We start from the raw sequence: 26,447 nt of genomic DNA, 5'->3' as shown, positions 1-26,447 counted from the left end.
CATACACTCGTTAATTAACGTCTAATCATGACTAAGACAGATATGAGAGAGAAAGAGATGGATGAGCCTGCGGGCTAATATGTAGCGTTGAGCTGGATTTTCTTGATATCCCTCTATGTTAAGCGCAGAGGATCCTTCCTCATAGAATAACACGATAATACCAATTATGGTTGCAATACCTAGGCTCGTCCCTCACGCCGGTGCATTGAGCACAACTGACTCAATACTGCATGTGACTGTGTCGCCGCTCACACTTGCACTCGTGCCGGTGATGGTATAGTTGGTGGCGGAGTTGTAATTCTGCGGCAAGCTAGTGCACCAACTTGAATCTGAACTGCCAGTGGAGGTCTAAAGGTTGTCAGTTGGGTTCCCTGATTGACGCTGGGATATAGTTGGGCATACAATTACAACGTTGTCGAATGCTAATGGACCAAAGTCCCACGAGACGTCATACCTAAAAGACATTAGTCGATAATCCGTTGTTTGACATCGGGTGAAACTTACAATTCAATGGCAAAGAGCGCTTGATTGAAAGATTTGTCGGCTGCACATCAAGTCAGTACTACACGGCCTCACCCATCATGCAATGGTGGCTTACCCAAAGCGAAGTCATTGGTAACAACCTGGCCTCCAGTTTGCCTCGTCACAGTGCTGGTCCACGCCGAATTGTCCGATTTCAGGATGTTCTGGAACAAAATCGTCTCCCCGCCATACGTGTTGAAGCCTCCGCCCCAAGGGAGACTCGGGTTGGAGCAGCACCACCCGGAGCCGAGCCACCATGTTCCGCTCCGGCCGTCGAGTACGTTTTGGTATACGCCGCTGTTATCGGTCGGTTGCAAGCCTGGCCAGAGGTAGTAAACGCCGGCGCGCGGTAGTGATGGGATTACCATCTCGCCCGAGAAAGAGGTGAACTTCTGACCTGAAGCGGGGTAGTAACGGAGGAAATACCAGGTCACCGCCGATACTGGGTTGGTCAAAAAGAGCAGAGGGAGGATGAAAATGGCGCGATGCATTTTGGCGGTGTGTTGTTGTTGGGACTAGATCTCTCAAGCAGAGGATGAAAGCCGCAATGTCCTTTACCAACTGAAACGAGATGGATTCACGTACCCGGATGCTGTACTCACCTAGGCCTTTTATGCCTAAAGATGACCAACTTATCTTGACATCTGCTGCAACCAGTCTCACAGGAAAATCGGGACGATGCCATGGGTGGTTGCAACGGCCGTGCCCCATAACCCATTTCAGGAAGTTGAACATATCTCGACCAGGATCAGCTACTCTTCATCCATCTGAAGTCACCCTACGTTATCAGCGATGTTTGGACGGATTTTGCCCCGCCAGTTCATTGATACTAGGATGCAACGTTTGAATGCATCCTGGCCCAAATTCAGAACCTAGTCTGCCTTCTGCCGTGCGGCAGTTGTCAACTCCCCTGCATCTCGCGATAAGAAGACTGCATGTGATAAATCCGCAAGCGGACTTTCATTGGGACGCTTAAGCCTTGACGATGACAAGGGTCCATTGTTGGAACGGGATGGAAGGAAGCTCAGATTAACCTAGGTAGAAGACAGTGTTTGACGAACCAGTCGTATCTCATTTACACCAATGCCATAACAAAGGGAAGAGTCGTAGTAGGATATGACATAATGGCAGCATAGTCCCTGAGTCTGCTCAAGATTCCCACTTCACATAAGGTGCGCCTTGGTGCCACCGCCGAATCGCCGAGTCGCTACCTTTCGTCCGCATCGCTGGCAGCTGTGAACGACGTCCTTGAAAGGCCTCATGGCATACGGAGCGAACACACCAACACCAGTGGTGAAGAACAGCATGACGGCCATCCAGCTACAGAAATAAAAGTATCAGTTCAAGACCTTCAAGTAATGATGAGAGACACGGCTTGAGGACGACGTACTGCGCTCCTTTGCCAATGGTATGGTCCGTTGTAGTGGGAGTGACGCCCTTGCAAGCAGGGCACTCGATCAAGGCCGGCCATCTCTCAACGAGGGCGACAGGCACGACGTTTGCCCGGGAGCCCTCACCAAGAGATTCTCCATGGTTGCAGTGGACGACGTGACAGTATTTGACATTAGGTCCGGCGATATCGTGGCTGCCGATGGCAGTTGACGCGGGAGTATGCATTGCTTGGTATTGAGGAACTGGAGATCGGATGCTGAAATCTTCGGGAGCGTTCGACATCGTTTCTGATGGTCCGCATTAGCCTAAGTCGTGGAAGCTGCCTTGAGATAATATATCTTACCAAATTCACTCTTGCTCATGCCTGGGATTACAAACAAAACGAGTGTTGTATTCGGTTGAGAATTGAATGAGATAATTGATGAAGAGTTATGATCAAGGGCCCGGGAACAAAGCATTCATATAGACATGGAACACACACTCGAATAACATGGAACCCAACCAACGGATAGCAACCCCGTTGACCAATAATCACGACAGCTGTGGGTTACTTCCCTGATGAAACACGGAATCTGCCATCTGTAGTCTACCAGACGTCAGTTGCATATCGCCGAATGCATCGCTGTAAGTCATTGTTAAGGCTCTACCAGCCATGTTGTCCGGCATTATCAACAGGATCCAATTACATCGTGGCAGAGACACTGTTGGCCAGCAAACCAGACCTGTGCCAAAAAGCTGCCTCATTCGTTGCTATGAGCCCGTTCCCCGTTTTGGCAGTCGAATCCTTCGGGGAAATGTAGCGCTCTAAATGCTGCTGCCTGGCCGTCTCAAAATAGCACCCAGAGCTCGTGTTCCCTCCCTGCCGATCGCCGAATCCGTCTTCAGTTCCACAGCCATACAGGAACTATGATTTAGTGGATTGAACCGGCTTGGATATCAATGAGGATTCAGAATTCCTGGGATATGGCTCTCCGCACTTCCAAAACCCTGGTTGGAGATGCTTTTGAGGGTCTGTGGTCCGTGGCCATGAGGCCTCGTGACAATGATCACTAGGCATTCTCCATTAGAGTGGTCCCTGATATACTCGAGGAAGCAAAGAGACGTACAAGCAGTGCTTGGGTTAAGAAAATTACTCTAAATGCTATATGATAGGGGTTCGACGAGACACAGTTTCTGCTAGTGGATGGATTTAGCCTTGTCATGACTTGAAAGAGGCTAGTCGCTAGTATTAGAATCAAAGTTAGAGTGACAGACCTAGCTCTATACTTTCTGGATTCATTCTTTTGTTGATGGGGAAAGCTGACGCGGCCTCTAATGGTCTGCAATGGCTCGTGGCCTCGGGCCCGGGGAAGCAGGCTGTGTTTTGGGCCTAGCCTAAAGCCATACACATGCTGCCAAGACGTATTTCCTCCTCGTATCAGTCGAGCATGGGAGTGGAACGCTCGTGCTGCCGTGGGGAATGATTTGAAATTACAAGCTGGAGCCAATGAAGTAAGTTGAAGACCGTGAAGCAAAAAATAATATCATTATTATAAGCTGAAGCTCTTCCCGAGTCCAGCTCAATCCTTATAGAACATAGATTCGTTAGGGCGACATGTGTATCTCGTTGTCCGCAGCTTTTCATTCAACATGGTATCATCAATCATTGGAGTGAAGGTATGGCTCAATATCTGTTGCGAGATGAAGAGTTAAGAGAATGGTAATCAAGATGATTGAGCACCCTTGCTTGTCCATATATCTTGCCCCTCAGATCGATTCATTGCTGACAACAGCGAAAACTCAGTCGAATGCTAAAGCAAGATGTAATGATCCGGAACCAAGTACATTCGTTGGAGAAATTGTATCGAAAATTGTGATTGAAATGAAAGTAATATCGTACAGCACATCGGCCCTTTGAACTAGAGAGGTCCGCCACCGTCCTGCAACACTTCGTTCCACCACTCATCATGTCCCTCAGACTTACACAGACTGTCCCAATCTGATTCTGCCAATCCTTGTTCTTTGAGATCCTGTTTCTTGAAGATGCGGGGCTTCCTCTTCTGAGCATCTGATGCCGGTGCTGTGTAAACCAAGTCTTCCACTCCATTGCGACCCGGAACTCTGAACAGCGGCTCCAGGGCCTCTCGTGGTTTTGAGTGTAGCTCTAATAAACTTCGGAGATAAGGAAAGAACCAGTTGTTCTTCCACCAATCGCGCAGTCTCTGGCCTTTTAAGCCATTACGATGGGCATTATGGTGTACCACAACTGGCACTGAAGTACTCCAGAAATCGGTATAAAGCGGAAGATCTTGCCATCCCATGTTCTTGTCGATGGCAGTCTCTTGGATAGGACTGCGTAAACCAAGCATGTCTTCTGGAATGCCAGCTACCCTTGGTGGATCAATGCCTCTATCGGCCGCGGCTTGTCGGAGTCCAGGACCATCCGACGACACAACGTATAGCCCATCATCTTCTTCGAAAACGGTAGGGGTGAAAAGATCTTGGACATAGTCTAGACCGACACTGAAGTCATTTTGCTGAAGTTCCTGAGCAGCCTTTTTAGGCTGATCGGCTTGGAGTTTCACCCATTCATCGTGGTTTTGTCGCTTAGAAGCCCGCCAAATCTCTTGCTCGCCGAAGATCTCCGCAAAAATACCTTGGTCGCTGAATATACCTGCGCCAGCAGACTGCTTTTCGTCGACTTTCTCTTGGGCACGACGGAACATACGCTTCATATCTCCGACGGGGCCCATAAGACTGCCGCTGTTGACATACCGTGGGCGGAGGTCGTGCATTTGCTTAGGACCTTCGTCCGTATGGGGCCCGTACATGTCCTCCCGTGCACTAGACTCGGGAACATCGTCGCAGTGGGGATCAGAGCCAAGACTAGCATCGGGCCAGCATTTCTTCTGGGTCGAGATGATGATAGACTGCCGCGGTACGAGATTGTTCCCTGAGTCTGACGAGAACCAAGAAGGGCTTCCTGTCCACTCCTTTCGAATGCGTTCGTCTGCAGCGTAATTCTGCGCCATGTATCGTCGAATGAGGATGGATGGCGGGAGCTGAAACCAGACATCGTAGGCGTCGACGAGGAGAACGAGATCGTCTGGTCCAAGGCGTTCGTCGTCTGGGGCTTCTTCAGAAGTGATTGAATCAAGGAACTCGAGAGTACCATCGATCTTGCCCAGATGAGAGCCTCCAAACCAGCCCGGAGACTTTTGAAAGTCGCGGCCCCAGTTCACAATGACCGAGCTGGGATAACCGGATGCAATACCCGACATAAGCATCTTGCATAATTCTGGAGATGGACCATCGGCCGGCACGACGATTCTGAGACGTCGCTGACCACCTTTTTCCACAGGGGGCAATGACGATAGTGCGTTTCTGTTCGAATCGGGTATGTATTGTGTGATATCTGTGTGGCTCTGAATGTGTTAGGGCTGGTGCTGGCACTTGGTGAGGCAGAGGGATACTAACAACGGCAAATAGTAGTCCAGAGAAAAGAATGACAGGAACAATAAGCTTTACCAAAGCCTTAGGGGACATCCTATGGAGTATATGTGAGGAGGTTTGTTTATCGTATGACCTAGGGGATCGTAATGCTTCAGCATCAACCTCGGCGTTAAGCTTTCTGTAGGTCTGGGTGCGCGGCGTCCTCGTCCACGCCATGATGCCAGATGCTACGTCCTTGAGGACTGGCATTTCGGAATACTTCTTGCTGAGTAAAGAATGTTAGGAATAACCAACAGTCCAATCAAGTGTAAAGAGAGTGTGTAAAGAGTCCGCGCCAATAATAACGCAACTGGACTGAACGCTTGATGGGAAGAAATGAAGGAGAGGGCCTCTTTATCGAACCAGTCAACCCGCGTTGCGATCAGTCTGATATGACATTGATACGGTAAGTATGCAAGACGTCAGGCAAAGTGAAATACATCTCATTCACAGATACTCCTTGCTGAATTGCTGACTCCCTAGAAAGCTGAGGTGACGTGGCGTTTGCCCTGCGATCAGGCTTAAAACAAGTCAAGCCGAGGCGGTAAGAAGCCGAAATTGTGTGGCCGATTCGCCTTCTCATAGGACAAAATGGTGTGCCAAGGGGCTCTGGCTCGCCTTGGAGAGACTTTTTGTATGATATTGAAGAAATGAGATGGGTCATCGACGATAAGGCACGCCGCACAATGACCGGAAGAGGCCGTTACACCCCGACCTTGGGATGCCGTGGCGGCTGACGGCAGCTCGCAACTTGGCAGAGACACTTGGCTTTGGGGTTATCTTAGAGCTTAAGACGGTTTGATCAACTTGTTTTTCATGCTATCTCAGATGACTACTGCATATTATGCAGTGATACATGATCGTAGAATGAATCGTCTAGTAGATATTGAGGGCTTTGCGTCGCAAGTTTCGCAAGAAGCGCAACTCGAGAGCAAAATGCGAATATGTACTGATCAGAAGTCAAGTGATCTCCACGGCTTGGCTCGTACCCGGGCACACACTTAAGCAAGTCTGCGGCGCGGGACGTATATAAAATAACAGCCACGTCTTGGCTTCAATTCCCATCTAAGATTCCGGACCCTTGCCTGATGGAACGCTGGTAGACCAGCTCAACTCAGGTCCCCGATGATGGTGCGATATTGTCTCGGCACCTCTCAGGCACCTTTCATTTTCCGAAGCGAGCACATATAACTCCGGATAATTCCCATCGTTAGATGTGGTAAACTCGTGCAGCATAGGTCTGCTCCAGTCTGCTGGACGAAATCTACCAATCTCAAGACCAGTTGGCCGTCGGGTCATTACCAGCCTGGCCTTGTCCAAACCCAAAACCGTACGTCTCCGGTTGCAAAGGTTGAGATCCGAGTGGGCTACCAGGCTTGCCACTCTCAAAGGGAGTACCAAGAAGTTGCGCAAGCCTCATTGTGAGATTTTGATCTCGGTTGGGCAAATTTCCCATCAGTCCTTGGACAAGATACATCGGATGTGTTGCCGTGCCGAGCAATGATTGCAAAACCTGAGTATCAAAAGAAAAGAAACGTTAGTCTGTAGTCGTGGCTTCAAAGCTCGCACTTCAGCTCATGTCTCACCTGTGCATCTTCACTGAGACTAAAACCCGGTATGAGTGGCACACCGCCGCCGTTGTTGCCGACCAAATTCTGGGCGCGCATTATATTCTGGGCATCATCGACGGCATATTGCGCCGTCCGTTGCATCATGGCGCACGCCGTCAATACACGCTTCAAGTCGCAACCTTCAGACTTTTCGAACTTTTGAAGGAAATGGGCGAAATTTCTCGTTGCTGCTAAGTCCCCTCGAGCACGAGCAGAGCCTGGAGTCTCGAGCACATCCGTCAAAAGAGTAATGCTTGCGCAAAGGGGGTAACACAAGATTCGCCTGCAAATGTGAGTCGAGTGTCTCAGACCGAGGGTGACAGCTTCGTGCGCGGAGACTTACCATAGGTCTGCATATTGCGGCGTTGAAATGGTCCTAAATAGTCCCAAGGTCGCGTGCGCCGCCATGCGGCATCGCTTCTGCGAAAAGGACAGCTGAATGTAGGGCATTTCGAAACCAGCGGGCGTTCCCATGAGGACAGCTACAGTCGAGTATTGGTCATGCCGTCTCGCCGCCCAGTGCACCATCATCGTGCACCTATAGAATGCCAACTGCAGATTCAGAATATCCGGTGCAATGTCTGACCCCGATGCAGGGGCTTCATATGATGGTTGGAGGTTTGCGGGCATACTTGACCTCCACTCCTCAAGAAGAGCATCTAAATCGATGATGGCCTTAACCAGATCAGCGTCGGTAAGGCGGAGTCCTTTCGCCGTGTACAATCGTCTTCGGATTGAAGACTCTACCATCGCAAGCTTCGCTCTGAGGTTTAATATGTCAACACCTTCTCCCCAACCGCTGGGCAGTTCGGTTTCAATGTCGTCATCATCTTGTATCGAATCCAGGCCATGGTTGAGACCCGTTTCTTTATCCAGTATGTAGGCCGCCCAGAACACCCGACTCCGTGCTTCAACATCCTGAGCACACATGGACATCATTGTACAAGGCTGCCGATGTAGCCCGATGTTTTGAGACAGTCTTACTGCCGCAGAAGATAGCATAGTCGCAGTTCTGGTGCATGTAGTTCCTTGCATGAAAACCGCCATGGCGACAATGGCCTGTACAGAGAGCAAGTCGCCACCCTTCACCATCAGCTCTGTCAGGACAGAAAATGCATTTTTGAAGAAAGGCCAGGCAAGTTGGCAAACTTCCTGGAACGCACTGTTGATGGTTTTCCACCGCGTCCCCACAGAGATGACGGCGTTCATGTATGCCCATCCCGACGTACTATTGAAAGTATCATCCGCTTCCGGTAATGTTTCGAAGTGACGCACAAAGTAATGAAAGTTCAAAAGCGGGTAATTGCTGATGACGTCGTCGTAGAGAGGCATCAAAATAGTGATGGCCTCCTCCCTTTCGAGTCGAGGAGTGAAGACTTGTCTGTTGAATGTAGAGCAGTAAGAGGCGGAATTGACCTCTCTCATACGGCTTGCAATTACGGCAAAAACTGGCATCTTCCCCGAAAGTTGTGACGGCGGTTCGGGGATCTCCCGAGGCTGAGGAACGGGTGTCTGGCTACTTCTTGAATTAGGCGCCGACGATACGGCTTCATCGCCCATTGGGTGATCTGACGGAACATGACTGGCTGCAGCTTGTGCGGCATCCAGTCGGTGACTCGGTATAGGAACTGTGCTGTTTGGTATGGCCGGGCCTGCAAACACGGAAACGGACGCAGCGTCAGTTTCTGACGGTGATATTCTTGTCGGCGGTGCCCCTGGTCTTGGAAGCCCAGCTTGATTGAGTACGGCTTCCATTTTTGATAGCCGTTCTTCTAAAGCTTGGATGTACATTTTGCTAAAAGATTCAAGTTAATTCCTAGATTCAGTCGAGACAGGCGAGAGCCATGTAAGTGAGCAGGGTATTATGAGATGATCGCACCTTCGACCAGGCCCACGGCGCCTCTGTACCTGCTGGTACACGCACTCCTGACTGCGATTGACGCAAGGTGTACATGATGGAGTCCTTCCATCGCACTTGATCTTCTTCGATTGGCATCGGAGACAGGCCTTTGTTTCTACGCGTAAGTATTCATTGTTGAACGTCCTCACTTCTCTGGGTTTCACAAACCTTCGCAATGCGAGAAGCTTTGTCTTGGGTCCGCCCGCTCTGGACGGACTCAGTATCCATAGCGTCCATGGCAAAGCATGTATGTTGGTGTGCCACACCCGGTGCGCGGAGGTGTGGGGATGCCGGAACGCCAACACCCCGGACGGTTCAGTTGAGAATCGGACGGCTGTTTCGGGAATGAATCCGGACTGAGCGGCCCACTCGGCCGGGCGGCGCGTTGCGATATGCTAATGACACCTCGGCCCCGAATAGCAGCCGGCAGTCCGCAAAAAAGAAATAGATTGAGAATCCGACCAAGACTCCGGGATCGAATCGGACAAAATTCAGGAAAACTTTCACTGTAGATGAGAGAGGAAGAGGAAGTAGTTTCATGATTGGCCCGGCCACGTAATTTCCGGAAGTAAAATGCATCCGTGCTAGAGGGTTAGGTAAGGAGGCTGCACAGGTCCGACTCAGTCAAACCACCGCAAAGGGAACTTCCCGCAAGTAATCTATTCCGTATGGGGACACAACCGCTTTGGGCACTCTGGAGTCTGCCCACTAGACTTATGGATCCTTCAATGGCTTCACGGAAGCAAATTATTACCGAGATATCTGGATGGGATAATTACCGTACAGAGTACGAAGTATGAATACATACTTGATTCCGCCAAGTCCATGATAAAGTGACAACCGTGTTGATTAAATCCGCCTTTACGGATACAAAGCCCAAGAACCTTATTTGCTTCCGCCGCCAAGATAATGAGGGGATATGAATACACCACTACAAACTCCGCTAACTAGCAGCGGAGTATCGATTGTACTGCAAATGTATGCTCGTAGAACAAATGGTGGACCTGTATAAGAACCAGTCTGGTGCCACCACGGCCAGTAGTCGTAGAACAATTAAAAAACAGCAACTCTATCTTAACTCACTCGCACGATTACTGTGAAATATTCCATCTAGTCTTGTGTTCAGAAAGCACCACACGCAAAATGGCAGTCATTGCAGTTGCCGGAGGCACCGGAAACGTGGGCCGAACTTTGGTCGAGGCAATCGTAGCCACTGGCAAGCATGAGGTCAAGATTCTCGCAAGAAAGGTAGGGCCCGATATAGAGAGATCGTCATTCTACTAGAACCGGTACCAATTCGTTTCTTTAGGCAAATCCCGAGTTGGAGAAGAAACTCGGAGCCTCGATCGTCGTGGTTGACTACACCGATGTAGGAGCTACAACCAAGATTTTGGAAGAGCACAATGTCCATACAGTCATTTCAGCCATCAACATGATGCCGCCACCAGGAGAAACTCCCCTTGAGTTCGAGCTGATTCGCGCCGCCGACGCATCAGCGTCTACCAAGAGAATGATCTCTAGCGGATGGGGCATCCCGCACACCGAGAGGTTAGTTTATAGCAAACGTGGACGATATCCAGATTTTCAGAATTGCACCCTGATGCTGACAATCAATGAAGTCAAAGCAGTCAACTGGGTTCTGTGCCCAACAAACTTCGCGCAGCCGCTCTGTTGAAAGAGACGAAAGATCTCGAGTACACCGTCGTCCACAACGGCTTCTTTCTTGACTACTGGGCGACACCTGCTGTTCCCTCGTACATGACCCCTTTTACCCTCTTCATCGATATTCCAGGCAATGCCGCAGCAATTCCTGGCTCAGGAAACACGCCTTCAGCTTTCACGCACACCAAAGATGTGGGGAAGTTTGTAGCTGCTGCGCTAGACCTGGGCAAGTGGGAGCCTGACACTTTCATCGTGGGCGACAAAGTTACTTTCAATGAGTTCGTTCAGCTTGCAGAAGCTGCTAAGGGTAATTTACTACTGAATCCACAACTCAAGACATGGTTCCGCCTGACTGACCATATCAGGCACCAAGTTCAACGTTGCATATGACAGCGTTGAGAAACTGAAGACTGGCCAGGCGACAGAACTTCCCAGCCAAGTGCCTGCATATGCATTTTTCCCTAAAGAAGCATATCAGGGCATGGCCGCGGTGTTTGGTCTCTGGTTTGAGAATGGAAACTTCGATATCCCCCCTGCTGGAAAGAAAACACTCAACCAGATCTTCCCTGACATCAAGGCTTGGACGGTGAAGGATATCCTGGACACGGCTTGGAAGCAATAAGCTGACACAGAGTCATGGTACGATATCAGTGAACAGGGACCTGTAAATGCTAAACTCAAATGAGGTTTTACCTACCTTACTTGAGAAAGTTCGAGAGCTGGAATCTTGAAATGTGTCTCATTCTGAAAGAAGCTGAAACTATCTCACGAAAATATAAATCATCAAATCTAAAGATATGAAGCCCTGTGAAGGCTCTAATAACACCCAATAAATAAAGATGGCTTGAAGTTGTTTAGACCGACCCCTGAATGGGGCGTCTGTATTTGCATGTCTCTTCAAATCTTTTCGATAGAATATTACATCTTGACCCTAGGAATTCCAATCCATATTGAGTCGCAGGTGACCAGTTCCATACCATCCGCGTCTTTGAGAACAGCTTTTAGCATGATCTTTTTCCCACGGATTTCCATGATTTGCCCGGTTCCTAGCACAACACTAGGCGTTTTGATGGGTTTGAGGTATTTGATGTTCATCGAAGAGGTGACTGTGTTCATCTTGAAGATTGGGTCGTCCCTCTCCGTGTCCATGTTTCTCTGAATCAAGACGCCAAGGACCTCGTCGATCAAAACTGCAGTCATGCCACCGTGCGCGATGTTGGGATAGCCATCAACCCCTCTTGAAAGCGCGAATAGGGACGAGAGTTCAGTGATGACAGATCGACCGGGGGCCTCGGTGTGAAAGCTGATGCAAGCTGGTATACCGGTCAAGTTATTGAGTGTTTTACCGAAGAATCTGTCGTGTGGGTTGGTGTTTTCTGGTATCCGGGATGGCGGAATAAAAGTTACAACTGTCGGGGTTTTGAGGAGTGCACGACACCAAGGGAGGGCCTCTAGTTCAGCGACCGTCTCTGGTAAGTTCCCGTCATTCTGAACTCGATTCATGATGAATCAAAGCTCCTGTTGTAGAGTAGTAAATGCACAGGCGTTGCTGTTGTGTATTGAATGCGAGATTGGCGATGAGCTGCTACATAGAGGTCCTAAGGTGGCTACCAAACAAGCGAGTTGGACCTCGGCAAGAATTCCGCAGCGCTTTCAGCGTGCATGTTTCACGTGAGTAAACAGTGCATCAAGCCTCATAATAGGTGCCAATCGTTTACCGATGAGCCATATGCATGAGTACTTGAACCAATGTTGAATTGACACTCAATCACATTAATCAGAAGTTTCTAGTACCTGCCGTCTTATTTCATAAGGAATGAATTGTGGATTTATTCCCTCATGCTGAATAGCGTCAGTACATTGACCTTCAGTTTTCCCTAACGCTGGTCCCTTTTGGAGTTTTCCAATTAGGCGCATCGAAAAGAATTAGAAAGGTAACAGTACAGATTACAAGGAACAATTCAAAACTTGCTATTACTCAAAGTAGCGGCTGACGCTGTTCAGCACCCGATGGGATACGTTGCGCACTTCTGGTCGACAACCTTGGGCTGAAGTTATCGAATCACGGAGTAGCAATTCTCTATTCGGAGACATCACAGACTTGAATATCAAGTTGTTGCGATTTGAAAAGTTCTGAAATTACTTGAGAAGTCATCAACTAGAATGTTACTGCATTGTTATGCGAACTCTACAGTTCTCTTCCTAGTGTGGATACAATCGCTTTCAGTTCCTCTCAAGCTGTCGGGGCAGGAACCACAGCCAAGGTAACCTCGTAGCAAGGACGGTCTGCTCTGATGACTTGATTAAGATATTCAGTTAGCTTCGAGATCGTAGAAAAAGGTTTGGTATGATGAGAATCATAGATCGAGGGATGGAAAAATCAGAAGCTCACCAGTGTTACCGGGAGGAGAGTATCTGGCCTCGTGCCTTTCACCGGAAGCACTTCTGAAGCAGATAAAACCACCTGGCACAGCGGCTCTGGAAACAAAGTCCAACTCGACCTGGACAGCATCCGTGTCTGGGTTGCATCCATACACCGGCTGGAAGAAGGCCTTGGGATCTCCGCGTTCCGTCATGAACATCTTGGTCGTGTTGTCGTCTGCGGTGTACTACAAAGTGTCAATAAAACGCCAACGCCAAACTGCTATCGATCAACTTACTTCTCCGTTAATGACGGCATGGATGATGCCCCTCGACAGCACGCCGTTGACTAGGGTCAAGTTGAAAGCAGAGTCTCCAGCTGGGCTCAAATAGAGATGCTGGTCACCACCGCCTGCTGACCACAAGTTGATGTAGCGATTGTGAATGATGGGCACTGAAGCGTTCTGAACCTGGATTCCGAAACCCTCGGTGATGTTGTTCGAGAGAGGTTCCGTCGGAGGGGTGCACGCTGATACGACAGCCGCAGCCGATAGCACAGTCTTGAGAATTGAGCCAAGCATCTTGTCGCTGAATTTGATCAAGCAAATGTCTAAAAAGTGAAGTCTACATGCAAACACCCGAATTACCCTCTACTTGGAGAGCGCGGAGGCTCGATATAATAAGCCTCGAGACTTATCGCACCCCAACTGTGCAAAGGCTGCCAAGACATAGACGAATACGAGATGCTGCATTGCTGTTGCATTGCGTCGCTGACAGGTCAGCCGTTGCAAGCTTAAATGATGTCGCGGTGATTAACATTCTGCAGCCAACAGGCGGCAGATGCCTCGATCGTCCCATGGCCAACTGGAAGATAGCACTCCAGCAGGCACAGCGGTCTTACCCCAGCATATCAGCCCTGTTGATGTTACGTCCCAGCCTGTGTTTCCTGCCAGATTGGGGCTTAGTGTAGCTGCAAGTAAGACCAGGGAAATGTTGGCGACCACTATCAGATGCGGCCCGGACAGGTACGCGTCTGACCTCTCTGCAATCTCACAAGATCAAGGGCATCCAATATGCATAGATAAGCACTATTGACTCTCCCACATGAACGCGCTGATGTGGTTCGTCCTACTTGACGCGACGAGATTCACGGAAAATTCAATTGAGTTTATTCATCCGCACCTCTTTCAATTTCGAAAGGTACTCAATCAAGGCCGGCCTTCGTTCGGGGTTTACTTAGTCGTCATTCTCTCACACACATCATGAGCGCTCAGCACTGTCTCTCACCGGCCCAACAACCCCTCATCAATGATGCAGTCAAAGCGAACGCCAATGATAGTATCTTGATCGATTGAGGAGGTTGAGACACACATCTTTCCCGGCTCCAAGGCTTCGTACTTGGTACTAGTCACCTGAACAACACGCGATGGGGTGATGTCAGTGTCTACCTAAGTGAGCTGCCTCTGCCTTGCTTTCAGGTCCCAGCTAAGGTAACCTGGAGAGGAAGGGCAACGTCTTTGAGTGGGCCCGGGAATAACAGCCAACAACACTACGTTCAAGGATACACGAGCGCCACTGTTGCACCACTGCCGACCGCCTTCGTCATTCTGTCGGCACTCTCGATTATTCCTCATATGATCATGTAGTGGGCGTTTCAATGAACTGTTAAGATCGCCTTTGAGGCTGAGGCATATTCACGTATAATCATGGAAAGATGAACAGTAGTTGGGTGTGGTATTCGCAGATACCAAGATCATGACGATTGATTCATTTCGCTAAAAAAAAGACTTCCGCTTGCTAATGCTGAACTGTTCCTGTAGTGTCCATCCTGCAAATTCCCGGCCGTAAAATGCTTCGACTTCACATTACGCAGAGTCATCGGTCTGCTTCTCAACGTAGTCGGCCTTTTGTGACGGCTTATCGCTCTCGAACTCCTGGGGCATAGCGATAGGTCGGTTCTTGGCGAACTTGACCGTGGCAAACACGGAAGGAGAGTCCTTAAAGAGCATTTCGATCTCCTCCAAGTTGCGGCCCATAGTCTCGGGGAAGAGAAAGTAGACGCTGATGGGAATGCAGGCCGAGATGACGGCGTAGACAATGTAGTATTGATAGCCGATCGTGTTGAGGGCAACGGGTGTGACCATGACGACAATGAAGTTCCTGGGCAGCCGTTAGTAAGAAGATATGATGGAAAACGAGAAATGTAGCTAGGACTTACCAGAGCCAGTGGTTGGCAGTAGAGATGGAAGACATGGCCATGCGGAGACGGATGGGCGCAATCTCTGTGCAGTACAGGAAGTTGGCACCCAAGAAGCCGATAGGCACGAAGGTGTTGAACAGGTAGATGAAGCAACCAGCGGCGATCTGGGCAGCGGTGTTGTCCTTGGGGAAGGATGTGGTGATGGCCAAGCAGGTCATGCAGGCAGCCATTCCGAAACCGCTGAAGATGAAGACGGCACGGCGACCAAACCGATCAATGGCGAAGAAGGCCAGGAATGACGAGAGGAACTTCCAGGTCAGGGCACCTCCAGCGAGGGCCTTGGACTGCTCGGGCTCCATGCCCAAGTTCTGCTGGAACAGGATGGGAGCGTAGACGGAAACGAGGTTGCTTCCCGACATCTGCTGGTAGAACTGGAGCAGGATGCAGAGTCCGAATCGGTAGGCGAGCTTGTCATCGCCCATCTTGAGCATGTCGGAGAGCTTAGCGGCGTTCTGCGTAGTCTCCTCGAGAGAGTGCTCAATACCAGCAACCTCGGCCTGGACTTCAAGGGAGTCCTCAGGCAGGCCGCGGAAAGCGGCGATGATGGAACGGGCCTCGGCGGAGCGAGCCTTCATGACGAGCCATCTGGGCGACTCGGGAAGGAAGTAGATGCTGCCCATCAGCATCAAGGAGAAGAGAATGGCAATCGCGATAGGAGGACGCCATGTGACGGGGCCAGTCTTGAACTCCCAGAAACCAAGGTTAATCCAGCTCTCCAAGACGTAACCGACGCAGGTGAAGAGACCAGTCAGGACGACCTGGCGACCACGGTTCTTGGCGCCGGAAGTCTCACTCTGCCACACGGGCACAATAGAACTGAGCTGACCAACTCCAAGACCAACGATGAGGCGACCGACGATAAGCTGTGCCAGGTGGAAGGAAGCACACTCGAGGATCTCTCCGATGAGAGTGCAGACACCGGCGAAGAAGATGACATTGCGTCGTCCGAAAGCGTTACCAGACCAGGAGCATGAGAGAGAGCCAAAGAGGGCACCAATAGTAAAAGTAGCAACGACGAAACCCTGGAGAGTTGAGTTGGCGTTCTTGGTCTCGCCGGTGGTGTTGACGGTATCGATCTGAGGGAAGGTCTTGACCCAGTCCTCAGTAGTGAGGAGGCCACCAAGGCCAGCCTGGTTGTATCCGAAGAGGATAAAGGCCGGGCAGACGACGAGAGCGATCTGGATAACGCTCAGGGCATTGCCCGTTTGGCCGAAGTAGTTTGCACCCATTATCTGGACTGATCTTTGTGGGCGCACGCACGGCTGTGATCCGAATTCTTCAGGTGACGGGTGAAGGTTCAGCCTGAGAGTATGTCCGCACGGTAGGAATGAGAACAGACAGTCGACGGGGGATGGGATAGAGAAGCCAGACTAAGGGCACACGACAGAGAGGCGAGGCGACCTCGTTCTTAAGGAATTTCATCTAGCGGACCGCGTTCATCTCAATGTGACTGTCCCTTGTGGGGAAAGGTCTGCGGAGACCCCGCGGGATTCTGACCGCAAAGGCAGATTCATAATCCAAACTCCAAACGAGCTTGCCTCTCCGTTGAGGTAAGGGTCAGCAATGTGGAGGGGCTGCGAGCAAAAGATGGAGAAAAGAAGGAGAGGGGAGATGGCCCTGGCGGGCCTGGGGAGTCTTGGAGAGGGCTCGACAAGGTATCGAGTGTACCATGGAGTAGGACGGAGTAACCCAGCCGCAGCGTAAGGTGAACCAAAGCTACGAAGTATTCGTACGGGCGACGGCGGGCCTTCCTGTGTCGTCAATGCCGACTACGCTCCGTTGTGCGTGGCCCGGTTGACTCGGCCAGGGCTAGGACGGAAGTCGACCGAGCCAGCCACACCCGTCCCGTTTCCTGGAGGGCGATAGCTTCATCACACCTCCCCCGTGGAGACGCTCAGACGAATTGTCGTTCCACCTATTCGCCGCCTTCGCTCATGACGACCCTCCCAGGTCCCGCCTTGCTGCTTAAATCCCTCCCACCATCCAGCAAGCAAGCTGCGGAACCGGTCTATGGTACATGGCGGCTAAGGGGGGCAGAAAAAGCCAAAGAAGCTTGGTCGTACGAGCCTAGATGCAGGCCTTAGAATACTACGGATGCAATGGATGGTTCTGTGTATGGATTGTGGGAAAAGGGTTCCACTCACAAACACACGGCGCTTCTGTTGAAGTGTCGTTGAACGGTTGAACCGTTGAAGATGATCCGCCCAGCACTGATAACGATGCCATGCAATGCGGCGAAAATTAAGCAACAGCAGCCAAGACGGCAGCATGCGATGCCAAGGCCCCAACGTAGGCCAAGAGTTGACCAAAAGGACCACTATCAGTGGATGTGCGAACCGAAAAGACCCCCACGTCACGAACGGCTTGCTGACTCGCGGCCTTTGAGAACACGGCGGGAACGGGGATAGTGACGACGGCGTAATACACGGCGTAACTTAGTAAGACGCGCTATGCCTTCTAGAAGGCGCGCAATAAGATAGCGGCATAAGGCCCGCGCCCGTTTCCTCTCCCTCCCCTTCGATCAGATCTCATGTGTGGAAAGGGGCCATTGGTGCAGTGTGGAATCTAGGAAGCATATAAGTCTCAGGACGGCCCTCGTGTTCCTGACCTCGCCGGCCGGACCCTGGCGGCTGACGGCACTCGCTACGAATGCGACGAGCCGATCGGCTTCGCTCTCCCTTTTCACGGCGAGCGTTGCCCAATGCAGGTGTATGACCACTAGCTGCGGCACTTGGGATTGGGTCCGTAACCTGCATGCGAGATTCGGTGATCCATCCGCGCTTCGGAGGTTTACCGAGTCCACATTGATCCTGCGGTTGCGGCTCTCGTGTGACTGTTTTGCCAATACTCATTGCAAACTCTTTACGACCACGTTACTCAACAAGGAGCAGCCAAGAGTCTGAGAACTTGAAACGTTGAATTCTGTGAGTAAGTAATCAGTCTGATGTGACTGTAAACAATGTGTCAATTGCGAGCCATGGTTCCACCTTGTTCCGTGATGAATCTAGGCGTGTGTATCTGTAATGTGCGCAGCCGAAAGCAAAACTTCTCGCGGAATCCGTGACGTGCCCAGAAAGCTTCCTTCTTCCAACCTCCGACACTCCTGTTCGCGCAACCAAGTTACTCCAGCTTTTCCCCAGACGTCGACGTTTCGAAATACGCTTTCTTCACGGTGACAAGTCCGCAATGCGCGAGAACGCGGGGGACGAACCCTGGTCTGTGACGTTCAGGTCAGCCCAAAAACCACATTTTCGGACGGCGGTATTGGATCGTCCGGTCTTCTAGCGCAACTCACTTTCCGTCTAGTTTTCGTGATGCCCACTTGTCGACGGCCAGCAACGCGAGCACGATGGAGGCATAGAGAGGAATCCCCGCGGGGTAGTCTCCCTCCCACAAAGAAAGCGGGTGAGCCATGACCACGGTGGCCGTGAAGGTTTCCCCGTACGTTCTGAATCCCTGGAGATGCTTCCCGAACGTGGAGAGCCATCGGACCCAAGTGAAGTTGTTCAGCAGCTTGATGGACGCTCGGTGCCACTGCGCGTCACCATGCACGTACCCCAACGTGGAGGCGAGCGCTCGCTGCAAAGACGTTGCCTGGAATGTGGCTCTAATGAAGGGAATATTCCCCTCGCGGACATATCCAGCCAGATGGAAGCTTCCGGCCGAGAAAGCCAATCCTAGAACGAGGTCGATCAAGTTTGGCACGGGAGGTTCACCGGTGATGACGAGAGGGTAGTAGTACCGGGCCAGCTCGATGGTCCCGAGAATGACATGGACCATGAGAGGAATCCATGGCAGCGCCGTATACTTTGCATGAGTCGGCGTCGAAACCTTCCTCCAACTTGGGACTAGAAAACGCAGGTACGTGCTCGAAATCCAGAAGATTTCGAGAAAGACGTGGTGCTTCGCAAAGAGCAGCTCTGCCGCGTCCCAGCCGTCGTTAATGCGTGCCCAACTTGAACCCATCATTGTGGGTCGGAATCCAGTTCCCTGCAGGTTTCCTGCTGTGTCGTTGGGCGCCTCGAACGGGTTGAAGGCAGCACGAAATAAACTCGGAGACTTCATCCGGGCGGTGGCGTGGGGTTTCAAATAGTTCTGGGTACCTTTTCGCAAACTAGAAAACCCCAAAGTGCATTGACGGCGGCTTTATATTTCCTTCATCCCATCCTTGCTTTGTCTGGTGTTGAAGGATTTACTTGCTACTGGCTAAATCTACTTGATCACCGGCCATAGCCATACCTGAAGGCTAGGAGGCACTTTGGTTTGAACGCTCTAGAACGTGTGACACGTACAATTTGTCCCTCTCGAAGGATTGATTTAGTGCTGACGTTATCTGGCACGAGCTTCACGAAACCGCCATACAATAAAGTAGCTCGTAAATTGCAGACGGGAAAGATTCACGCTGGTTCGGCAGCGCGTCAGCAATGTCCGTGTCAACTTTACGCCATCTACCTCATCCCAGTCGCTAGGCGTGCCAGGACTGCGTCGCCAAGATCGCCCAGAGATCGGCGCCGTATGCCAAGGTCGGGGTCGCTCGGTTCGAAAGGCAGCCTTTCCAGAAGCGGCAACAACTCGTAACTCCAAGATGCAATGCTTCAGCTAACGACGCACTGTCATCAGCGGCCGCGCGGAGGCTGCAGCTCACCCAACATGATCATCTCCCAGAATAATTCGGAAGAATTCGGCTTGAGGTCAAACCTCGCTCAACATCTTATAGCCGCAACTATCAAGCGACAGGTTGGAATTCAAGAACCATTGCCGGGTCTAACCCAGTTGAAACGCAAAAAGTACCGGAGTTTACAGAGGAACTTATTGATTGACTACCACCGATAAGACGAACCTTCTTTCAGATATTCCGGAATGATGGCAGGACAGAACTCAATTGTAAACAACGTTACAGCTCGCCTTGAGTACTGGACGACCCAAATTGCGCTAGAGTGATATTTCCCTACTCAAAGCCTGGTCGTGTGGTAAAATTCCGAGCAGCTCATCATCCACTGAGAAAAAAAGATGATTGCAATGCCTGGATTTCGACAGTGTCACGTCCTGTGGCTACTGTAGACTCATGCATCAAAAGGTGTTCTTTCGGAGCTAAGCTATGAGTGCCCAATTCCGCTGATCATGGATGGAAATGGAAATACACAACGAATAGATGAGGTGTTAAAAGATGATCACTATGCGTGAACGGCAAGAATCACGATTAGGTCTTGAACAAGACCTTGAGGAAGGCTGACTATATGAACCGATTGTAAATTATCCAACATCGTCTTGTGGACCACTTGACTATGTGGCATTAAAGATCATTACTGCATCTCTAGCAGTGCCATGATTACGGCTGCCAAAATCATTTTGCATGATGTCCTGACTACTCACACCTCAAGCCACAGGTATTGAAGTATGTGTGAAGACGGTTTTCAACATTGGTTATTGAGCGACGGGATCTGAGACAGGCGCAAAACGTCATATTGATTTCGTCACAAAATAAAATATAAAATTCGCTTGCAGAGTCAACGCTGGCTCGCTTGCTGTATGGAGAACAAATATTATATCAATATGCCTTCCCTTTGACTCCCACTAGAAAGAACCTCCAGCCCAGGGGTATTTCCTTTGCAAGAGACGATCCCGGACCCAAGCCCCCGAATCCAACGCCGATATCTACATCTACCACGCACACTTTGCAACGATGCCCGTAGGCCACTTTCGCACAGCAAACTTTCTCGCCTCGTCAATGAGAAGAATACCCAGACCAAAAGTCATCGGCAAGAACCAGTACTCGACGGGGACAGGGGCCGTGGCGAGCGTCGTCTGGAACTCGGGAACGTACAGCCAGAAGATGGCCATCAGGAGCGCAAAGACGATGGCGGGGAAGAGGTACAAATTCTGCGTGCGCTTGTTGCCGATGGGCGGGTGCTGGAACAACGACAACCGACGGGTGCGAATGGCCAGAAGGTTGAACCACTGCATGACGACAAGGTTGACAAAGTAGATTGAACTGGCGACATTGAGCTTCTGCTGATAGTAGTCCGGGTCGATCGATGACGGCAAGTTGCCAAAGGAGAACCAAATATCGCTGAACTTGATGCCGTTGCGCTCCAGGTACCAGTAGGACATGGCAAACGAAGACAGAGTCTCCAAGACACCCACCAGGCCGTAAGACTGCACGACGAGCTGCCAGTCAACGAGGCGGTCCTTTCCGGGCACACGCGGCTTGCGAAGAAGCACGTCGGCCTCGGGCGCTTCGTAGGCCATGGCGATGGCGGCAGCGGCGTCGGTGAAGAGACAGATGATGATCATGAGGAAACTGCTGAGGATCTGGGGAATGCCGAAGAGAACGTTGGTCATGACTGGCCAGAACTCGGAGAAACTACCAGCTGGGAGGAGATAGGCGACGGTCTTCTTGAGGTTGTCAAACATCATGCGTCCATATCGCAGGGCCTCGACGACGCTGGAGAAGGAGTCAAGCAGAACCATGTCGGCGGCCTCGATGGCGATATCGCTTCCGGAACCGAGGGCGATACCAACATCAGCGGCGCGAAGAGATGGTGCATCGTTGACGCCGTCACCGGTCATGCCTACGATCTCGTGACGGGACTGGAGTTCGCGGACGATGCGGAGTTTCTGCTCCGGCGTCGTGCGAGCGAAGACAATTTCCTGATATTGAGCCAGCTGGTCCCACTGCTCTTCGTTGAGGGTCATCAATTCGGGGCCAGAGAGGACGAGGGCTTGACGCGGGGAGGACTCGAGGTCGTCCACGATGTGTTTGATCGAGGGGTCGACGTGGTTGACGCGCTGAAGAGCTGAGATGTCGTCGACTTGCGAGCGGGGAACACTGATGATATTGCATTCGGCTGCGATGGCCTGAGCAGTAAGAGCGAAGTCACCAGTAACCTTCACGTTGTTAGTCTTCTGCGTAACCTAGAAGTGCAACAGATTACCGGGAGAAGCTTACCATGAAGATGCGGATGCCTGCACCACGGAGGGTGTTCATAACCTCGGGGATCTCGGGACGAGGAGGATCGACAATTCCGACAAGACCGACGAGCGTAAGGCCGGATTTCGCCTGGTTATTGATTTCCATCTCGTACGCGCTGTCAGACGGGTGACCCTTGAGGGCAGATCTTGAGATGGCCTTGCGAGCGAGCAGCAGCACACGACGCCCCTGAGCTGACCATTCGTCCTTGATCTGCTCGATGGATGCGCGAGTTGAAGGGTCCAGAGCGGTAGTGTATCCGGCAGGGTTGACGTAGTTGCTCAGTCTCGGCATGAGCACATCAGGAGCACCCTTGATGGTCAACAAGCTGGTTGCCCTGTTAGATTATGCCCTTTCTTTGAAATCGTGTTCGACATGGAAACTTACACATCGCCCGGCTGGAAGACTGAAGCAGTATCGGAAGGCAAAGCAAGCGACAGTCCATCCGGGTGTGACATGCCGAGAACGCGAATCATGTACTTGTTCTTGCTATTGAAGGCAAGTTCGTACTTCGTCTGCCAGCAACGGCGCAGCTCAGCGGTCTGCCCCAGGCTCTCAGAGAAGCGCAGGATGGCCTGGTCCGTGGCATCACCGTGGATGACGCGCTCGTGGAGCGGCAAGCGGACGGTGGCGGCATCGAACTGGCCGGCGTTGCAGAGACCGGCGAGCGCACGAAGCTGCTCCAGGGAGTTGTTATTGGGATGGTTGTGTCTGTCGACTGCGATCTTATCCCGAGCACCATCGGCCGTCATCTTCATGGTACCGATGGCACACTCGGTCACAATCATCTTGTTCTGCAAGGTGATTGGTTAGTTGTCATACTATAACGAACTAGGTATGGATAATTATGCAACTTACCTGGGTCAGTGTACCCGTCTTGTCGGAACAAATAATCGAGACAGACCCAAGTGTTTCCACAGTCTTGAGCGACTTGCACAGAATCTTGTTCTTCCGCATCATGTTGGCGCTGATGGTCATGCTGGCAGTCAAAGCAACAGGTAAACCCTCAGGAATGAATGCCACAGCGACAGAGACGCAAGAGATGATCAGATTGGGAACGTTGATCCAGTTAGGATACTGTTTCCTAAGCCATGCACCCCTGTCAATGGAAATTAGGAGTTAGCGTTTACCCTTTGTACAAAACATGTATCTGGCCTGATGGCTTACCAAACAATCAAGACAAGCACAATCATGAGGAACATGATGGAGCAGATGATCAGCACAAAGTGCAAAACTTCGCGTTCCAGAGTTGTCAGCCCTTTTTTGGGCTCGTTGGTTAGCTTGGCGATGCGTCCGAAAATAGTGTTGTCACCGGTGGCTACGACAACACCAGTGCAAGTGCCCGAGACACAATGTGTGCCTTGAAGACCGATGCATCGAGTCTCGAGGTAGTTGTTATCGGTCGAGTCAACAGAAGCGGGCAAAGGGACAGACTCTCCTGTTGTTTTGTACTTTGTCAGTGATTATTTCCAACTTGAAAATGGAAGGGAACCACAAGTGCTTGACGTGACGAAAGCCATAAACAGAAAACAACTTACCAGTCAAGATGGCTCTGTCAAACTTTGCATCAGAAGAGACCTTGAGGAAACGCACATCAGCAGGCAATTTATTGCCTGACTTGACAATGAGAATGTCACCAGGGACAATGTTCTCGGCCATGAGCTCAACCTGGTTGCCATCACGGATAACCATGCAGTTCTCAGGCAACATAGTCTTGATGGAGTTCATCACGCGCGAGGAAGACCAGTCCTGCCACATGTTGAAGGCAGCCTGGATGAAGAAGACGGCAAGCAGCACGATGGCCAGCGCCAAGTTAGCCACGGCGGGCGGGCTTCCTAGGGGCTTCCATGCGATGAAGACGAGGATGGAAGCCACGAGGAGGACTGTACCGAAGCCCTTGAAGAAGTATCCGAGAATGCGTTTTGTGTGGTTTGTCGGGGCCGGCGAGGGCGCGTTCTTGCCATAGTGTGCTGTGCGGCGCTGGACTTGGTCCGCGGATAGGCCGTCGGCGAGGGAGGACGACTGGCGTCTGAGAAGCTCGTCAACGGAGAGGGTGTGCCATTCGAGTTCCGAGAGTTCTGCAGAGGTGCAGATGGTATTAGTCGCTGTGCTTCACTTTGTTCTCGAAACACAATACATCAAGACGAGGGTTGTTTTATGACTTTACGAACCTGTTGCGACATTTTTGGCCTTCTTGACGGCTTCAGTTTTTGTCTTGTACTCTTCAATTTCAAAGGAACTTTTCGAAGAGGGTTGTTAGCCGAGAGAAAGATGTTGATGAGGCATTTCTTGTCATTTGTTTTGTCGCATGTTGTTCCACACTTACACCGTGCGGTACTGGATAGGAAGCTCAGCGGCAGCGTCGATGGAGTTGCGTCTCGACCGGACCGAGTGTATAGACATTGACGTGTTTGACCGGGCATGATGAAGAGCCGGACCAGCGTTAGAGCGGTGAGCCTTCCTGCCGGCCTCCTCGTCGGCGTCCCAGCGAATACGGTCACCGGCCGCCTCCTTCTGGTGTTTGAGCTCAGATTCTTCGTCCATTTTGTCTATGCGGTGTTTTTCCTTCCGAGTTGACAAGTTTCGTGCACCGTGATCTCAAGATAAGAATAAGGGTAGGGTAGAATAGGGTTTTCCGGGTTGTCAGGACAGCTCAGAGTAACAACGACAACAGCAGGAGGGAGGCCTCACTCAGAGAGAAGAGGGAGAGAAGGGAGGGAAGTGAGAAGTGAGCGAGTCTGTGAGCAGATCTGCAATGCAACGTCCTGCAAAACATTCAGGGTCTTATATACGAAATGGACGAGGCAGGGCCACGAGACAATAGACGGGACGGGAAGTCCAGAAGAGGGTATCCGTCTTAACCCTCATGTCTATCATGAGCTCTTGGCATTTGTGTATGCAAATGTTTACGAGAGACAATCAGCCTCTCCCAAAAGGTACGGTACCGTACACGCCGCACAGCCATTGCGGAGATTGCGGCATCCGCATTTATTCCATCACATGGCATGGGCTGGGACTCGACGCTTTGCTTGACTTGGATCGACTTGGGATGGTGTCAAGTAAGAGGAACACAATCAGAGCCTGTTTTGGTCGCAGGAAAGGGAGGGGGGGGAGACACGGGAAACACCAAGCGAGCGGCTTTTTCTTCTGACTCCCGAGGAGTCGGTTGGATGGGATGGGATGGGCAGGGCGTATAGTCAAGAGAAGGAGGAGGGAATGGGGGTGCAGGTTCACAAGTCGTGTTCCCAAGTTCAGGGCAGACGATACAAGAGACAAGACAAGGCATGGGCGAGGAGACGAGCACGAATGTGGTGAGCAATGACAAACAGGAACAAGGCCCCAAGAGCCAAGACCTGACCGTTAAAGGCAATATCAGCAACTACTCTTACGGAGCACTAGACGAACGACTCGACGAGCAGAGCCGACGGGCGACGTGCGAAGAAGGATGGAGGTTGGACGGCGGTTGTATCTACGGCGCCAGGAGGCGGTGAAATGGCACTGAGAATCCAACGTGCCGAGCGTACTGTGGCCGACGAGTCTGACAGCCTACGGGAACACGGAAATCTCATGCCTCATGCGCAAGACTTTTTTTTGGCTCCGGCGCGGCTAAGCCAGGCCGGGCTGTTTTGAAGTGAGCAGGGCCAGCGAGCAGAAGAGAGGTGTCCAAATCAAGAGCGAGAGGCGTGTCACAGAAACAACGTTGCGTGCGGCCGCACCAAGGACCAAGGGGGAGCAAGGCACCGCCAGGAGGAGGCTCGGTTGCGCTTTGGAGGAGACGATGATGGGGTGGACGAGGGGGTGGTTGGTTGTCTAGCTAGGGAGGGAGGGCGTTTAGAACGGGAAAAGGAAAAATAAAATAAAAATAAAAATGGGAGCAGCAGAATTGAAAGAGAGCGGCTATGGTAGGTAAACAACGGGCCTTGTTGAAAAGGTTAATGAAAGGAGGGAAAAGGGTGCAAGTATTGAGGGTGATAAATCGCTCATAGAAAGGGTTGGAGGCGTTGATGCGAAATTACACGTTGGTGAAGTCTTGAGAGTTGGATATCCAAGTATCTCTTGGCGCAAGAGAGGCTCTCAAAGGACTTTGCCAGTGACAACCAATCAAGGTTTTGGCGCATCCTGCCCCGTGCCCGCGGCACTACGCTCGATACCCGTCCTCTACCTTGCCTTGGGTCCTTGGTCCCTTGGTCCTTTGGTTTATTTACCTAGCCCTTCCTGGATCTGTACTATAGACAGTTACACTACGGAGACGGAGTTGGTATGGATACCTACCACTGACCACTGACCAGCGATGGTTGA

General features: G+C 51.2%; 10 protein-coding genes across 10 annotated transcripts; 1 reads left to right on the top strand and 9 right to left on the bottom strand.

Annotated features, from left to right (window-relative positions):
* Nucleotides 1-192: 192 nt before the first annotated feature.
* Nucleotides 193-1,013, bottom strand: HER10_EVM0008428 (uncharacterized protein; the record flags this gene model as incomplete). The annotated part of the gene is made up of 4 exons (XM_035477951.1): nt 193-348; nt 403-454; nt 505-544; nt 599-1,013. The coding sequence occupies 4 exons, from the start codon at nt 1,011-1,013 to the stop codon at nt 193-195; spliced, it is 663 nt and encodes a 220-aa protein (XP_035330844.1).
* A 475-nt stretch (nt 1,014-1,488) lies between these two features.
* HER10_EVM0001164 (uncharacterized protein) lies at nt 1,489-2,330 on the bottom strand. Its single transcript, XM_035470920.1, has 3 exons — nt 2,258-2,330; nt 1,913-2,201; nt 1,489-1,842 (listed from the first exon to the last, which is right to left on the bottom strand). Exons 1-3 carry the CDS (start codon nt 2,274-2,276, stop codon nt 1,686-1,688), a joined length of 465 nt encoding a protein of 154 aa, XP_035330406.1. The 5' UTR covers nt 2,277-2,330; the 3' UTR covers nt 1,489-1,685.
* Nucleotides 2,331-3,812: 1,482 nt separating this feature from the next.
* HER10_EVM0005938 (uncharacterized protein) lies at nt 3,813-5,439 on the bottom strand (the record flags this gene model as incomplete). Its single annotated transcript, XM_035475539.1, has 2 exons — nt 3,813-5,318; nt 5,371-5,439. 2 exons carry the CDS (start codon nt 5,437-5,439, stop codon nt 3,813-3,815), a joined length of 1,575 nt encoding a protein of 524 aa, XP_035330698.1.
* Nucleotides 5,440-6,398: 959 nt separating this feature from the next.
* HER10_EVM0011053 (uncharacterized protein) lies at nt 6,399-9,396 on the bottom strand. The gene is made up of 5 exons (XM_035480495.1): nt 9,064-9,396; nt 8,875-9,002; nt 7,339-8,790; nt 6,972-7,278; nt 6,399-6,898 (listed from the first exon to the last, which is right to left on the bottom strand). Exons 1-5 carry the CDS (start codon nt 9,130-9,132, stop codon nt 6,659-6,661), a joined length of 2,196 nt encoding a protein of 731 aa, XP_035330979.1. The 5' UTR covers nt 9,133-9,396; the 3' UTR covers nt 6,399-6,658.
* Nucleotides 9,397-10,038: 642 nt separating this feature from the next.
* Nucleotides 10,039-11,179, top strand: HER10_EVM0003447 (uncharacterized protein; the record flags this gene model as incomplete). Its single annotated transcript, XM_035473122.1, has 4 exons — nt 10,039-10,143; nt 10,205-10,443; nt 10,515-10,864; nt 10,923-11,179. The coding sequence occupies 4 exons, from the start codon at nt 10,039-10,041 to the stop codon at nt 11,177-11,179; spliced, it is 951 nt and encodes a 316-aa protein (XP_035330549.1).
* A 296-nt stretch (nt 11,180-11,475) lies between these two features.
* HER10_EVM0002719 (thioesterase superfamily protein) lies at nt 11,476-12,060 on the bottom strand (the record flags this gene model as incomplete). Its single annotated transcript, XM_035472420.1, has 1 exon — nt 11,476-12,060. One exon carries the CDS (start codon nt 12,058-12,060, stop codon nt 11,476-11,478), a length of 585 nt encoding a protein of 194 aa, XP_035330500.1.
* A 730-nt stretch (nt 12,061-12,790) lies between these two features.
* On the bottom strand, nt 12,791-13,594 carry HER10_EVM0005870 (uncharacterized protein; the record flags this gene model as incomplete). The annotated part of the gene is made up of 3 exons (XM_035475473.1): nt 13,218-13,594; nt 12,950-13,166; nt 12,791-12,855 (listed from the first exon to the last, which is right to left on the bottom strand). Exons 1-3 carry the CDS (start codon nt 13,497-13,499, stop codon nt 12,791-12,793), a joined length of 564 nt encoding a protein of 187 aa, XP_035330694.1. The 5' UTR covers nt 13,500-13,594.
* A 961-nt stretch (nt 13,595-14,555) lies between these two features.
* On the bottom strand, nt 14,556-17,126 carry HER10_EVM0006773 (uncharacterized protein). Its single transcript, XM_035476349.1, has 2 exons — nt 15,137-17,126; nt 14,556-15,078 (listed from the first exon to the last, which is right to left on the bottom strand). Exons 1-2 carry the CDS (start codon nt 16,405-16,407, stop codon nt 14,784-14,786), a joined length of 1,566 nt encoding a protein of 521 aa, XP_035330748.1. The 5' UTR covers nt 16,408-17,126; the 3' UTR covers nt 14,556-14,783.
* A 1,072-nt stretch (nt 17,127-18,198) lies between these two features.
* HER10_EVM0002775 (uncharacterized protein) lies at nt 18,199-19,147 on the bottom strand (the record flags this gene model as incomplete). Its single annotated transcript, XM_035472470.1, has 2 exons — nt 18,199-18,395; nt 18,474-19,147. The coding sequence occupies 2 exons, from the start codon at nt 19,145-19,147 to the stop codon at nt 18,299-18,301; spliced, it is 771 nt and encodes a 256-aa protein (XP_035330503.1). The 3' UTR covers nt 18,199-18,298.
* A 1,692-nt stretch (nt 19,148-20,839) lies between these two features.
* On the bottom strand, nt 20,840-24,692 carry HER10_EVM0006038 (Na+/H+/K+ antiporter P-type ATPase; the record flags this gene model as incomplete). The annotated part of the gene is made up of 8 exons (XM_035475636.1): nt 20,840-22,066; nt 22,128-22,476; nt 22,536-22,942; nt 23,007-23,247; nt 23,316-23,586; nt 23,687-24,226; nt 24,320-24,387; nt 24,475-24,692. 8 exons carry the CDS (start codon nt 24,690-24,692, stop codon nt 20,840-20,842), a joined length of 3,321 nt encoding a protein of 1,106 aa, XP_035330707.1.
* Between the last annotated feature and the right edge of the window lie 1,755 nt (nt 24,693-26,447).

This window comes from Colletotrichum scovillei (genome assembly GCF_011075155.1).
Source record: "Colletotrichum scovillei strain TJNH1 chromosome Unknown Contig00008, whole genome shotgun sequence".
In the NCBI taxonomy this organism is placed as follows: Eukaryota; Fungi; Ascomycota; class Sordariomycetes; order Glomerellales; family Glomerellaceae; genus Colletotrichum; species Colletotrichum scovillei.
This window is presented reverse-complemented; position numbering and strand designations above follow the sequence as displayed.

Coding starts and splice junctions, on each gene's coding strand:
- HER10_EVM0011053 (XM_035480495.1), bottom strand. CDS start 9,132: ATGGACGCTATGGATACTGAGTCCGTCCAGAGCGGGCGGACCCAAGAC. Junction 8,791..8,874: donor CGCCGTGGGCCTGGTCGAAG/GTGCGATCATCT, acceptor TGAATCTTTTAG/CAAAATGTACATCCAAGCTT. Junction 6,899..6,971: donor GTCTCAGTGAAGATGCACAG/GTGAGACATGAG, acceptor TTTGATACTCAG/GTTTTGCAATCATTGCTCGG.
- HER10_EVM0006773 (XM_035476349.1), bottom strand. CDS start 16,407: ATGGGTGCAAACTACTTCGGCCAAACGGGCAATGCCCTGAGCGTTATC. Junction 15,079..15,136: donor ACTGCCAACCACTGGCTCTG/GTAAGTCCTAGC, acceptor ACGGCTGCCCAG/GAACTTCATTGTCGTCATGG.
- HER10_EVM0001164 (XM_035470920.1), bottom strand. Junction 1,843..1,912: donor ACCATTGGCAAAGGAGCGCA/GTACGTCGTCCT, acceptor TTATTTCTGTAG/CTGGATGGCCGTCATGCTGT.